Here is a 15,821-nt window from a genome sequence, read left to right on the forward strand (position 1 = left end):
GAGCTTATCGACATGAAGAGGAATTATGTCGTTCCTTACATGTCTCCCACAGCACCCTTTCCTTATTGCTCCTTCAGATAATGTTTTTTCTCTCACTGGTGTACAGATGGGGGCTTTGGGCCATGTAACCCCCCCAAAAAAAAAAAAAAAAAAAAATCATGACCAAATAAGAAAAAGAAGGAGGAAAGGGGGGCATAGGGTATTATTTTCTGAATGTTATGTCAAGGTTTAACACAAAATTAGATTTTTGTATTAAAAAGTTTTTTTATTTAATATCATCATCATCATCGTGGAGCGGTGTGGCCCAGGGGATTAGTCTTCTGACTTTGAAACAGAGGGTCGTGGTTCGAATCCCAGCCATGGTGTAATTTCCTTCAGCAGGAAATTTATCCACATTGTGCTGCACTCAACCCAGGTGAGGTGAATGGGTACCCGGCAGGATTTAATTCCTTGAATGCATGAGCGATGAAAGGCAGCCCGAGCTAAAGCCGGGGTAATAATAATAATAACATCGCGCCTCGGAATAGAATATTTCTAGATAGATGGCGCTATATAAATGCCTATCATTATTATTAAAGGCAAAAAATTTGGATCGCTCACTTCTCTCGTTCGCAACATTTTTATACAAAATTTGCCCGATACGCCATGTAGGGCTCCCTTATTCCTTTTGTTTTGTTCAGTCATTACGCCACGGTTTTCTTACTAAAATCACAAATTTATGACTAGCTGTATTGGCAGATATTTGGATAAAGATAATGTAAAGCACATTCTGGATTATACAAAGTCGAGCGCCATCACGATCGATCTTGTAACTATGGCCAGAAAAGGAATCTCGAAATTACTGTCATAAGCTTTGACATATTACATTTGGAAGGTCAATATCACAACCATTATAATATATAATATTTGTCACTTCTTATTATTATTTTTAATCATTTTTCAAAATCAAAATCAACATTATCTATTGTTCGTCATTATAAAAAAAAAAATATATAAAAAATTGATTAGCAGCGTAATTACCATTGTCGTCAACACACTGACTGTATCTAATTTTTTTTTAGCTCCATGGACTGACGGTCAAAATCTGCATCACTTACATTACATTACATGAAGGGCACCATGAAGTTTCGTGTGTGTTTCATGTTGTTTCACACAACCATAAATGTACTGCTTGGCCTCACTATAGAAAAGTTATGTTGCCATTTTGTTTCTATCGATTTTATAGGATTCCGTCTGCAATTATAATTATTTTGCATGAATTTTCTAATCTCTGAGAAGTGAACTTGATGTGAACTGCACACCGCAGTATTAAAGTCCCCTATTATCATCATAATTTTTCTCGCCAACTTATCAAATCACCACTCTATTAAATCACCACCTTCTGTTTCATCATCGTTATCATCTCCATCATCATCATCATCATCATCATCATCATTAATATCATCATCATCATCATAATCACCATCATCATCATCATCATCATCATCGTCGTCGTCATCACAGTCAATCATCACCATCAGTTTCATATTTATCTTCATAATATCCTTAAAAATTCATCATTATTTTTACACACACCCTCACCCACACGCCCCCACACACGTTAATAAACGCACATTCAATCACCCTTCGACACACACTTCATCACCTCATCCAATCAATATAATATGCGATTTCATTTCATATTTCACATGGTGTTTTGAGTGACATGAGGGCCGAGCTACACATTGGTAACCGTCCCCTCCGAGCCCCCGCCCCGAACTTGCGCATGCGATTTCATTTTATAATGCACATGGTGTTTCGACATGAGGGCTGAGCTGTACATCGGTAATCGTAAACATCAATGACCTTTCCCACTACTTATTTTAAGATTTGTCGTATACTTTGCCCAAAGGAATGAGTGAGGAGATTACTTCCAAGCAATCTGCCGCCATCTGTCGACAGTTTGCACTATCATAAGGTGTCACGCGCGTAAAACATTCCCCATAGACTTGTGTGTTAAAATGGCACTTTTGAAAAATTCATGAAAAATAAACGTGAAATTAGAGGGTTGAATGTTTACTACCATTGGATAGAATATATATCTGACATTCCATATCTGACCAAAGAAGGGTATCGTAGCCAGCTCATTTTAAAAATAAATCGCAATTTATGAAGATAACTATGATGGGATCAAATTTATCAACTGAAACAGTAAAATAGCCCTAATTCTTCCGCCAGTCAAAAAATAGTTCCAAAGTAATTTTTGATCTTCCCAATTTGGGCAAAGGAAGTTCAGTAGTTACCGTTTCTAGAATCAGTGTTAGATTTTTAATTATGTTCATAGTACCACTTTTGTCAATCAGCAATATCAAATTGAAAAAAATTCGAATGGGTTGGGTCGAATGAATATCTTTAGCCCTCCTGTTTGTCGTAATTAGGCTCATGGAACCATAACTGTTATTTGGACAATTCCATGTCGAAATTCAACCCTTTGCAAAGAAATAGCAGCCAAAGGTATTTTGGAAGCCACCATTTGCCTTACAAATACTTTGTCTACTTTTATTTGGTCTTATATTGTGTTTAAATCCTTAGTTTGTCAGCAACCGATTCATCTACTAAGCACTATTAGGGATAATTGTCATTTTACCATGTTTTTTAATTTACCGTTAGACTAGACCCATTTCGCCTAATCAATATCCACTTGGTCTTACACCAAGGGCCTGGGGACGATTTTTGAAGAGGGGGTGCTGAATTGAAGAAAAAAAATGACAAGCAAATAAAAGGGTTTCACTCCAAAATCAAGGTGATTTGTGTAAAAAATGACAAGCAAAGAAAAAAAAAAGGTTTTCGCTTAAAAATGAAGGTGTTTGGGGTTTAATTTCTACATTTTAGCATACCAACCTAATTTCAGGGGGTGCTGCCTATGGTGTATAACATACACATCACTAACACCCTTCCTTCCCTGCTGGAAAGAACAGTGTCACGCAGTGTGATCACAGTGTGTTCACTGCTAAAACGCTCAAATTCAACAGTGTAAAGATATGTTCGCACTGTGGACAAAGTGTTCAGGACACAAGGGCGGATCCAGCCTTCTGCCAATGGATGGGGGGGGGGCGGAAAAATATTTTCAACCACATTTTCCCCGATTGGTCGCTACAAGCTGATTTTTGTCGTGTTTTTTTAAAGGGTAGTCCTAAATAAAGACTGAAGTTTGAAAAGTATAGGCCTACATCTTAGATTAATTCTTGAAAAGAAGATCAGTAAATAGCATAAAGCCTTTCCAGTAGGGTAGGACAATGCTTACACTTCTTATTATGGTCTTTATGAATCAAATATTCATTATTAGACCAAATCTTTAGGTAGCCAAGAGAGCTTAGTCATGATGATATAAAACGATGTGAGAGTTAGACGGATCGAGGTCGAGAGAGAGAGAGAGCTACGCTCCTTTTAAAATCTAAGATTTTATTGCTACGGCATTTACGTTACTAAACCATTTGAGATTGTATATACACCAACGGAATTCAGTGAAATTCGTTCGCTTGCCAAACATTGTAAAATTTACTATATCTTCAGGAATATACATAATACCATGACGAATTTGATATAAAATGAAAGAGCGTATTAAGCTTTTTCACATGATTGGGATGCCGTTGGGATAAAAGCATATTGCAGGTGGAATTTCCTTTGAAGAAAAAAAAGTAAAAATCGTCCCAAATGTATTCTGTTGTTTGTTATTATATTTTCAAACATCGTTTCATAGAAATAATATATCTCAAATCTATGATTTATATTACATTTTCTATCACGATATGTCACCACTGAACAAAAAAGTGTAATCTAATATGTTTGTGTTGAGAAGTAGTTAGCATAAATATGAAATGTTTTTGTCAAGTTTTTATTTTTGATTCGTCTAAAAATATGGAAATTTTTTTGGGGAAATGACACCTCAATATTTTTCAGCTCCTGATGACAAAGCAATGTGATGAAGGGGCATGACATACTCATTTGTTTGATATCAAATTCGTCTTGATAGCACAAATATTTTATAAGATATAATAAATTTTATGATGCTTGGCAAGTGTTAATTGGCAATTTCCTGGGTGTATGTAAACTTCTGACCTCAATTGTATATATTGACCAGCGATTAACCAGCATACGAATGTTCACAGTGTCATTACTGAAGTTTATTTTAAGCGAAATCCATTAAAATTACAATACTTTAAATAAATTCAATTCAAATAGTCGCATGGTTGGAATACCACAGATCTGTTGATTGCCTAATTGTATTCACATCTCAATTTCACCTTATGAAGAGGTACTTGATACTACATTTATGTTCTCTCATATTTCCAACAACATTTCCATGAGGTCAATTTACATCATTAGGATAAACTCAAAATGGTATATCATTTACGACACAATTCAAATCTTAATTTTAGATTTATTAAGTTTATTGATGAATGCAATGGGATCCGATCAATTAACCATAGATCCGATAATCGAGATCCTGAAAACACTTTAGTTATTATGCATTCCATGGCATCCATAAATATACATTATCATCTTACTGAAATGATAAAAGAAGAGAAAACACCTATTAAACATATTAAACAAATTTATAAAAAAAGAAAGAGCAAGTACTGGAGTTTTTGTAAAGTTCCCTAAAATCCCATGACATAGTGTGAAATTTAAGGAAAAAGAATAAGACGGTGTTTCTATGATTATCTTTAAATTCAAAATATTGATTCAAAGAGGCGTGATTTTTTCCAAATATTTTTATGGAGGATTATCTATCTCTTTTGAATTACAATGCTCAGATTTCCGTCTTAATCTCTCTTGCTTGTCTCCTCATTGTGAATGTCCAATCTCAACAAGGACCCACATTTTGCATGCACTCTTCTTGTGATTTAAACAATGATTTTAATCACTCTCAGATGCAATTTGATTTTTCTTTTCAATTTAAATGGCTCGTATTAATAATGTCGTTAAAAATTGTCTGAAGACTAACGATGAAAGTGTTCACACCAAAACGTTTAAATAAAAGTGATAAAAAATGTCGGAACTTAATTTACATGTTTAGCAGAGTACCCTCCCCTGTCATATATATTGTCCTATCTAGACAACGTTCATTGCACATAAAATTGTACTGTTGTATATCATGTATATTACAGTCTTATGAACTAATGCAAAGAAGTAAGTCTATAACGACTTTATGATATATGATTTAAGATCTTATCATCCGGTACATTTCATTAACATGTCAAGGATATTATCTTTTATACCGAAATTAGGGCCATATTTGAATAATCCAGAACAAAACACCGCAGCAACAACGGAAATTCATTTAACCAATTAAAATCAACTAAATCTGGGACAGTATGCACAAAGACAACGGTATACCTTACGATTGGTCTGCGACCCGATTTTGGAATAAAACGTAGTAGAAATTGAGACATGAAATATCTTCCTGTGTAATGTTGCAAATCATCGAACGAATACCTAATTGTGTGACTTTGCTATCATCCTTATTGAAATAAAAGCGAATTTAAAATGTAGACATAATGACGTCATAGCAATCGTACGATTGGCTACGATTTGAAACTAATTGACTTTATGATACATGATTTAAGATCTTTTCATCAGGTGCATTTCATTAACATGTCAAGGCTTGCAATTATCCGAAAGTACTATATCAGTATTCTTACAGCTAATTTGAGCCTCAAATAAAAAAAACATACTTTTCACTCACATTTTCAGAAAATGAGCTAAATGCAATTTGTTCCAAAATCGGATCGTGGACCACTCGTAACGTGTTGCCTTTACGTGTTATGTGGCAAGTGAGGGTGTCGAGATTACCATGGAGTTATAAAATGCGTACTGTTATAGCCCCTTACTTGTCATAATCGCAAGCTTCTTGAGATTGCACCGGTTCTTATACTTTATACATATATATAACATTCCAATACCCTTAATATATGAATTGATTTGAATTCCATTTCTCCTTCAAGTTTAAACGGAGTATGTTGAGTTTTTCACGGAGGAATGGGTACTGCGAGTCCGTCAGTTACCTGTCAATCGCAAGCTTCTTAAGAATGAATCGGTTGTTATTCTGTATACATAACATTCCAATACCTTTAATAAACGAATTGATTTGAATTCCATTTTCCTTCAAGTTTAAACGGAGTATGTCGAGTTTTTCACGGGCGGGTACTGCGAGACCGTCAGTTACCTGACAATCGCCAGCTTCTGGAGGTGGCACCCGTTCTTATACTTTATGCATATTTCACTTCTAATTATAATTTATATTCCTCGCCTGCATGGCATTGAAAGTGTCAGATACGTGATCAGGTGATAAGTTGGCGATGAATGGTTGAAATAATGAACAGTGAGTTATGTACATTAAAAAAAAAAAACGAATGCCAGTATGGCATGTGGTATTATTTCATACAAATTGATCGACAGTTGATCAACCATAAATTATGCAATAAAGAATCGGGGCATACTACAAGTCGTAAGAAGAAATGTCATCACAGACTTTGTGCTTCAGATCTTAATGTTGCCTTAACCACGTAGTCCTGGAGCCTGTTCAGACCGGCAGAGATAGCGCGATCTAGCGCGCGCTAGATCGCGCTATCTCTGCGGTGTGGAAGGTACAACGTCGTTTCGGTCCGCCCAACAGCGAGCCACGGCGAGCCAAAATGGCGTGCCACTGGAGCACCTCTTGGGGGTGGTCCACGAGAGATAGCGCGGTCTAGCGCGCGCTAGATCGCGCTATCTCTGCCGGTGTGAACCCGAGCTACGATAGCACGCCGGAAGTCATCGTTCTACACGCGGGGAATAATAGGCACAGCGATATCGAGCTCTCAACTAACTAGTACGGGTTCGTAATAGCGCGCGAAATCTTTGACCGCTCTGACCTCATGACGTCACGCGTCATGGCAACAGGACCTCTCAAAAAAGGGGGTGCTACGATAGACCGCGCTATCTCACTGCGGTGTGAATCCGGCGAATGCCAATGGGCGGACCGTGGATCGCGCTACGATAGCGCGATCCACGGTCCGCCCACGGTCCCCCCTTGCGGTGTGAACAGCCTCATGGTCATGCGAGTGTAATGTTCGACGACAAGGACGGTCTAGTCTTTGAGGAGGACATATAACATTCCCTAGATTTCGACTCTGTAGAGCACGTACACCTCTTTACTAAACACTTGATAATGTCTTTAAAAGCATTCCTAAACCGCAAGTTCCTCCTGGCATAGACAAGCGGGTTGATGGCCCCGTTCAAGAGCCAGAATGTCTCCGAGCTTCGCTTGACAACAATCCACGTTGTCCAATTGATAAGGACGGATACCCCTATTCCTTCGAAGAAGTACCTTGTGGCCGTCGGCAACCAACATATGACAAAGAGTACAATGATGATGCCGATTGTCTTTGTGGCTTTGAACTGTCTGGCGTCGTTGCTGCTCTGGCTGTCGGATCTTAGAGATTTTTTATTTCCCAGGGCAAAAGATTTTTCTCGTTCCGCCTCCATATCTTGCCAGTGGCCCCTCGCGATCCGGTAGATGTGTAGGTAAATTAAAGTGATGACGAGGAACCCCAGCGTCAATAGGATGAAGGAAACGAACGAAAAGGTGGGCGATGAACCTGCTTCCTTGCAGTCGGGCCGCATGGTATCTGTGCCAGTTGGTTTCAAGACGGCACTCGCACCGATCAGGAGACTCATCAACCATATGAACACCTCAAGGAGAACGATGCGTTTCATTGTAACGATATCATGGTATCGCAACGGCTTCAACACACCGATATACCGTTCGAAAGTGATTGCTATGATGTGAAAGAAGGAAGCCGCTGCACAGGTGTATGTCAACACAAAGAAATACTTCCGAGTCCCGATCGAACATGTGTACCGATTCTCCACGATCACGGCGTATATCGACGGCGGGTAGCCGAAAAGGGGAAAGATTAAGTCCGTGACGGCAAGGGTGGCGATCAGGGCGTAGGTCGGTTGTCGAAGGTTGCGCTCGCGGAAAACGGCGAGCACGACCAGGGAGTTGCCGAAGACTGTGAGTATCCATAGCGGAGTATGAATAATGAAGATGAGACTGATGTATAAGGGTGTGACCATCCCGGTGACGTAGTCCGAGGAATTGTATGGAACATCATCTTCCAGCGTGTCCAGTTCCAGAGAGTATTCAGTCGTCATAGAAGCCATGCCTGCAATGGGTTTTCTTTCCTACCTTGTCCTTTACATGGCGCAGACTGAACACCTAAAACTTCCTCACAAATTCGTTCGCCGTTTGCTTGGTTAGCCGTATGTGAACTTCACTCAGAATTCCCTCTTCTATAATTTCAGACGACGACAAGGCACTGAGTACTCGTGGTTATTTTCACAATGCTGATAAATATAGTCTTTATTTTCATATCACCAAATCCGGTGTAAACTTTCTTCACATCAACTGTTTCCTCTTTGGTCGTTCAACCGCTCTGCCATATGGACTTCATAGACTACCCTTATGTTCACATAACTCATATTTCAATATTTAAAACTGCATGACACAGCCAGTATATACTCCTTGCAACGGTTTTGATCTCTCTGTTCTTAAACTATTAATCCAAATATATGCAGTGTATCCCGTAATAATTTCAACGTCACGTTTTAAACATATTTCAGGTACTCTGTTGGTTAAAAATGAATAATCGAAGTTACACAAAATGTAAGTTCTTAGAGAAAATCGTGCACGTCGCTGCGATGATTAAAGAATGGCTGGCGTTGAGTTATTTCCCCTTATTGTGAAACACAGAATCTTAAAATACATCGGGCTTAGCTGAACTGTGAGTCACAGCAAATCCTTCACTTCACCTTTCATAACAAAATGGCAGTTTACTGACTCATGAGGTCGGAAAGGCATTAAATTCCCTTCTTGTACACATTTTTTATCCAAAGGTGTCCGATAGATCGAAGAATACACAATTTCAACTTTCAGGTCATTCGTTGACTCAATCCTCTGGTGAGATCACGAACTGATGACCTTATGGTTGCAAAACGGATAAACTTCAATTCAAACTTTAATCGTAATAATTAGTATCTAGAATGTAGCTGTTTTCTCCACTTTATGCACTTCTTTATGGAGTTTTCGGTGTTTTTCATTCTAGTTTACAATGGTATGTGCGTATCAAGAAGTATTTGACAATCGTCATGGTCTATACGGTTTTTGACTGTATCATCAAGCTTACATCACAGGTAGACACAATTTAATGAGATAAGTGCACAAGAATGGTGTTATTCATGTTTCCACTTCATCCAATTCGTTACTGAGTTTTTATGCAAGTTTACAGTGAAATGCATTTCAAAATCTCCCAAACTGAGTCAAACATGCACACGATGAGCAAAGAATCTGGTGCAGTGACCTAGTTCACAAAACAGGCAGACACAATTTAAGGAGATAATTACACATGCAGCTGACGTTTCCTGTGTATTCCGTTTTCTTTATGGTCCCGCACCGTTCTGATGATCTTCTATACCACTGTTGACCATGCACCTCAAGTTCACAAAACTGACTAAAATAACTTTCTGATGGGTGGTTCATATCCGTGTTTTCTCAAGGTAAAATATACTCCGTTACAACCACCCTGGATCGCATTAGTTAAACATACAGGTATCTTACCTTGTGTGACTGTCATGCTCAATATCAGTGTATGTCTCAGTAATCATGACGGTCAGGAAGCTATCACTTATCGCGCAGCTACCATTTGAAATCACCCTGTGTCGTGTCAGTCAATACGGTGTATACATATTATTAAATTGTCTAAGATGCACTTCCTGCTAAAATGTTGCGCGAAAGGTACAGGCCTACCGAATCCAACGGGAAAGGCGAGAACATTAGAAGAACAAGTTCAAACATTTCTAACTATTCAATTTTAGTCAGAAGGGGACATCATTGGAAACCGTCTATCGATCATCTGCCCAATAGCACGAAAACAAAAGTTCGTTATTAGAAGTTAAGTTCATACGAGTTGCTATAGAAACAACAGTGAAGTGATGACAAAATAAACAAGAGTGACCCATTAGTGACGAAACAGTTTCACGAAGCTTTATCTTTCCCGAATGATTTCATGCTGGCTAGGACAAATGACCTATAAAAACAATTATCAGTTCACAGTGATTCTGAAAATATCTCAATAATATCCTAGCAAAATCCGAACAGTATTATGTCTTGAGGAATGCACTGTATCTGCACCTTGTAATGCAAGGATATACCCACTATCCCCGCAGGCCTCGTTGTTTCCTTGACAACCAGCCGGCCGCTTGCCGCAAGATTTTGGCTTAGTGCCTGGTGAGGCAAGGTTAGGTTCCGTCGGATATGTATAGACACGTTTAGATATATATATTTGAGTCAGCGATGAAAACAGCAGTATCTCAAGTTCACCAGGCGTAGTAATCCGTCACAACCAGACAGAAATCCCAATTTGGATAATGAAATTTGGCTATTATTTTATGAACCACCTTGCCCTATTCATTTTGTAGTGGCATCCGAATCCAGATATTCACCTTGCAAGTTAATGAAATTGACTCTCTGTGTCTGCAAGATGTTCATGACGCAGAAATACAGTCACTGACAAAATTGTAATTGCACTTCTCGAATTAATTTGATAACCATTGGCAACACTGAATGGGTTGTGTAGGCTCTGCATCCCGGTCGAAATACGATTGTTATTTCATTCGTATGCCACTCATACCTTCACATCCATCGAATTATTATGGTGTATAGAAAGACGAAATTCAATCCAGTCATATTAGATAATGACGATATACTACAGAGGAAAAATGAGCTTACAAAAAACAAGTCCAGTATGAACATGCATGGTGAAAATAATCAAAGGACGCTTCCCCTTTTCAATCGAAAGCTGGTCAGTCATTTTTATTTAAAAAAAAATCGTCTGGAAGAACGCGGGAAGGTAGTTTCATATTAATATTCCATCCTTCAGCTAGTAAGTGCATGAAAAGCCACATTTACATGTACGTAATATGATGTTGAGATATATAAGAGTATATCACGTGTTCAACAATGTCACGTATTTCGTCTCATTTTCGGGTAATAAAAACACTTTCAAGGTCTTTACTTGATAACTTCCTCATATACACATTTTCTTATAATTTCTTCCTCTTCAAGTTAGCATGGTCGTTATTCAAACTTAAGTATCGAAAACCGGTGTAACATGATTTATTATGAGGAAATTCAATACAATCTATGCCCTATAACATCATCATCACGGAAGAGGAAAACATGCATGTATATTAATTTATAGCATGCCTCTGGAAGCACATTCACATAAAATATGATAAGATGAGGCGCTATTCCAGTGTCGTCCTTTTCCCCTATCATAATGTCCAGGGGCCCGTAACACAATGCCTAGCAATCATCGTAAACGTTTTTTTTTGTTGTTGATTGCATTGACTACAACGTAAAATTAATCGTAAAAATAAAGTGTACGATTAATCTCTAACCTTTGTGTTACGGGACCCAGATGAATCGACGCCTTTGTGAACACTTTTTCACTGATCCGCCTCACATATAAGACACAGGAACAAACGATGTACATATAGAGACAAACATTACCCTTAGGTCAGATATTTTTTCTTGACGTCTTACTAACTTCCTCTAGGCATGACGTCATTATTGCGACATAGACCCCGTTCTCATTACCGTCCTAAAACTCGGATTTACAGGAAACTAGTTAAACGTGTAATGAGAACGGTCGAAGCGGTCTTGGAAGCGATCTTCCAAACTGGTTTCCTGAACAGTATTCCAATAAAATAGTAAGTTGTAGAAAGTATAGTGAGAACGGGGACATATACTCCCTTCGAGTCTCATATTTCGTTAACCGGTTTCCACCTAGTCTGCTGTGCAAACCCTTCACTCAAGTTACGGGTCTGAATGTGCAGCCTATATGTGTACTGAAGGCCTGAATTGAAGCAGCAAGTTTTCTGCGCGCTAGTCTTTGCGTGGAGACCCACTTGTTGATCAAAGTTTCGATCAGGGTCCGTGCCTGCTTACTAAACATGACCAATGATGTATTTCTTTTATCAGGTGGGTGTTTCATAAAGCTGTTCGTAAGATAAGAGCGACTGGTGATCCTTTCTTTTGGTAAATGGTATACACCATTGGCGATGGTACCTTCGCATGGGCGAAACTGACTCCTGACTCCCATTCCATAAAGACTCCTTATAATGAAAGTGAACAACTTTTGTAATAAATTTACTATCATCCAATCAGATTGGAGGATTTCAGTAGATTTAAGGACGTTCCACAGTTAAAGTGAAATCCATGTCATTTTCACCAAACTTTGCACATAGATACTTTAGAACCTTAATATTCGAAATATGCAAAAATTAACATAGGTCCATGTGCTTGATTTTTTGCTATAGAGCTTCAAAGTTCACCCAAATTGATGTTCTTAAGAATTGCGCATTTCAAAGAATTTAGCATTTTTAGACCGCCCAAGATTACTACAATGAGTTTAAACCTCTATTACTCAGTCAAAATACATGAAAAAGTCATCAAATTTTGCAAGAGAGTTAATAATTGTATCGTTAGAATGGAGAATCTATTTATAGTGCTATTTGTTTGCAATTGTAAGTTTAACAGCACTGTCAGTTCTTAATAATGGCGTAAAAGATAACAAAATCCCAATCTAAAAAATGTAAACTTTCAGTAACAAACTACAAACGTACAATAAATGCTGCACTTTATTCAAAATCCATGTCATTTTCACCAAAATTTGCAGAGTTGTAGAGGAAGGTATACCTAAGAGGTACAAACATTAAAACATGGGGGTTCATGTGCTTGTTTTTAAACTATCAGCATTTTTATTAGAGCAAATGTGCTTTTTAAAACACCAAAAATGCGCCGAATGCTTTGTATCTATGTGAAGAAAAAATCAAAACCACTCTACCATTTTATTTAAACTCGGGGTAATATTCGTGATTCTTGGTAGCACTGCAGAGTAAAGTATTTTGAAATTGTAGATAATTTTTTTTAATGGTCCATGAAATAATTCCCTTATTTAGCTTCATGAAATAACGCATCGGATCTGCAGTTAAAGTGCAGAAGATGAGAAAAATCAGCTCATACCCGCAGCTAATTAATCACCTGTTCATCCATTGTGACGTCAGCGTGGCAAATCGTCGTTCCTAAAGTCGCTCTTAACTTACGAACAGCTTTATGGAACGGCCCCAAGGTCAGACGGACCAATGCGATGGTACCTTCGCATGGGCGAAACTGACTCCTGACTCCCATTCCATAAAGACTCCTTATAATGAAAGTGAACAACTTTTATAATAAATTTACTATCATCCAATCAGATTGGAGGATTTCAGTAGATTTAAATGTTATGGTGAATTTGTTATTATAACAAGTTTTATGAAACCGACTTCAGACCGACCAGTTCTATCATGTTATTTCAGAATGGGAGGAGCCCATTTCGTTCGTGACTGTAGCATAACAACATTTTGTACCAAGTTCCCTCTGTGACGATCCGCACCACGATTTAACAAACACCTGCACATGTTGGTATCAATAATGCACAAAGCATTTTTATCTATTTGAAGCAAGATAAAAGAGCCATGTAGATTAAAATGCCTCGGTGAAGGGCCGTGCCGGGAATCGAACCCCAGATTTCATAACGTTTTAGGGCGCCTCAAACCACTCGGCGACGGCACCTCACCAAACCCATGATCTAAATCGAGAAGTAATCGTATGTAGTCGTGTCAGGTCTCATTAGATATTGAGGTCAGTCGTGGCAAATCGTTTTGATTATAAAAATCAATTTTGTCGCGATCAGCTACGAAAGGCCAAACTTTCGCACCGGGCAGTGAGAATGCGCTATTAGGGTGAGGCCCAATTTGCCCACATGATCGAGAACACACTTTGTTTCAAGGATAATGAATAAAGGTTTGCATTCAGTAAGTTAATTTATTGATTTCGTTTTCGATAATTATGTTTTTGTCATTGAAATTTTGAGAAATTATGAGAGGTAAACATCTACTTGAAATGGTTTCATTCGTTAATTAATTTGATGGATATGGTTTCTTATCATGAGCAACAGTACGACTGTCCTCATGTGCACCTACAGCAGTTGAAGCGGCATGATGTCCCTTTTGGGAAAGTGTTGAATGCCCATAAAATAGAGGCAAAGAACAGAGGGTAGGGAGATAGGGAGAAAGAGAGACATAAAGATAGATAGATAGATAGATAGATAGATAGATAGATAGATAGATAGATAGATAGATAGATAGATATCAAGGAGCAAAGGCTAAAATATCTCTTCTCCATTGACCTGAAATAAAATTAAGTACCATACAACGAACGTTCGTTGGTGCCATATCAAGTGCTGCACTCAACCCAGGTGAGGTGAATGGGTACCTGGCAGGATTAATTCATTGAATGCATGAGTGCTGAAAGAAAGCTCGAGCTAAAGCCGGGGTAATAATAATAATAACATCGCGCCTCGGAATAGAATATTTCTAGATAGATGGCGCTATATAAATGCATATTATTATCATTATTATTATTATATTAGTATCCCCTTAAAAATGCGAGCGCGAAGCGCGAGAGGAATTTTTGTTTTGATCGAGTAAACTGACAATTTTGTTACTCGCCAACTGTTCCCTTCCTCCTTTCTTCACTTGTTTTGCTCCTTTTATTGTTAACTTCTTTTCTTTTCCCTTTGCTTTCTTTTCATCTTCTCATTCCCTTATCTTGTCCTTTTTTATATCTTCGTTTCTTCTTCCTTCCCCCCTTTATTTGCACCGCCAAAAGGAGGTGGGACGGCCCATGCTTAGCCGCCCTAAAGGATCCGCCTACGCACCTAAGTTCAAGCGGAAGAACCCGGTAAATGTAATTGCATGTTTAAGTAAAGGGGTACTCTTTGTTATTTCAGATTGCAAATTGCATCAATATATATGTACATGTACATGGTATGTAATTGCTATATTCAGTCCATTATACAGTATGATACGTTTTACAAAATCTATATTCCTGTTAGAAATCGACCAAATCTGTTTTTTTTTGCCATTATTGCATTTCATATTTTTCAATCTAAACAAAAATATAGGGGGCATGATATCCCCCTCACTCCCAACGATATATCTAAAAATTGTTCCCAAGGCCCTGGCGCACTGTCTATTTAGTTTGCGCGATATCCTTCCTTCCAGGATCCTGTTTCACAAACCAACCAAAATCAACCAGAAATCCGTTACAAGCTACTGAAATAGCTCCAGGTAATTGGCTAAGAGGACATTTGTCATGAAATAATGGAGTAGATATCTTCGTGACTGTAAATAAGATCCCTACTGATGATCACAATCTTGTATTCGTTTATACAGCTTTTGTCAACATTATTACCTTGGTCAAATTGTTGGAATGCAGTTACGGGTTACGGTAATTGTTATTCTATAATAGGAGGTGTTATAATATAATGTTTGGTGCGATCATGACATGAGCCCTACATCACAATATTTTGGGATGGATTACAATATGAATTAACAACTCTCATTGGTTCTGGTAAGTATTTTGAAGAATGCGTGTGCAACAATGATTTTGAGTTACCCTTTTTATATCGCGATTAATTGTAAACCTTCCGTGTTAGGCAGGTTCGAACCCTCATTGCTGAAAAGATATGATAATAATGCTTTCCCTTATTTTGATTATATCGCCATGGGATGGAAATAAAAAGGGTCATTTACACAAGTAATGTATGATTAAAGCTTTTGGTACATTCCCTGTAAGAATTGGGGGTACAGTTGGGGATAATGGGACATAACCCCCCCCCCCCCCAACTATT

General features: G+C 38.2%; 1 protein-coding gene across 1 annotated transcript; it reads right to left on the minus strand.

Moving 5' to 3' along the window:
* Window positions 1-7,076: 7,076 nt before the first annotated feature.
* Window positions 7,077-9,803, minus strand: LOC129259037 (octopamine receptor-like). The gene has a single exon (XM_054897307.2). It carries the CDS (start codon window positions 8,188-8,190, stop codon window positions 7,078-7,080), a length of 1,113 nt encoding a protein of 370 aa, XP_054753282.1. The 5' UTR covers window positions 8,191-9,803; the 3' UTR covers window position 7,077.
* Window positions 9,804-15,821: the final 6,018 nt, after the last annotated feature.

Source organism: Lytechinus pictus, chromosome 4 (assembly GCF_037042905.1).
Source record: "Lytechinus pictus isolate F3 Inbred chromosome 4, Lp3.0, whole genome shotgun sequence".
Lineage (NCBI taxonomy): Eukaryota > Metazoa > Echinodermata > Echinoidea > Temnopleuroida > Toxopneustidae > Lytechinus > Lytechinus pictus.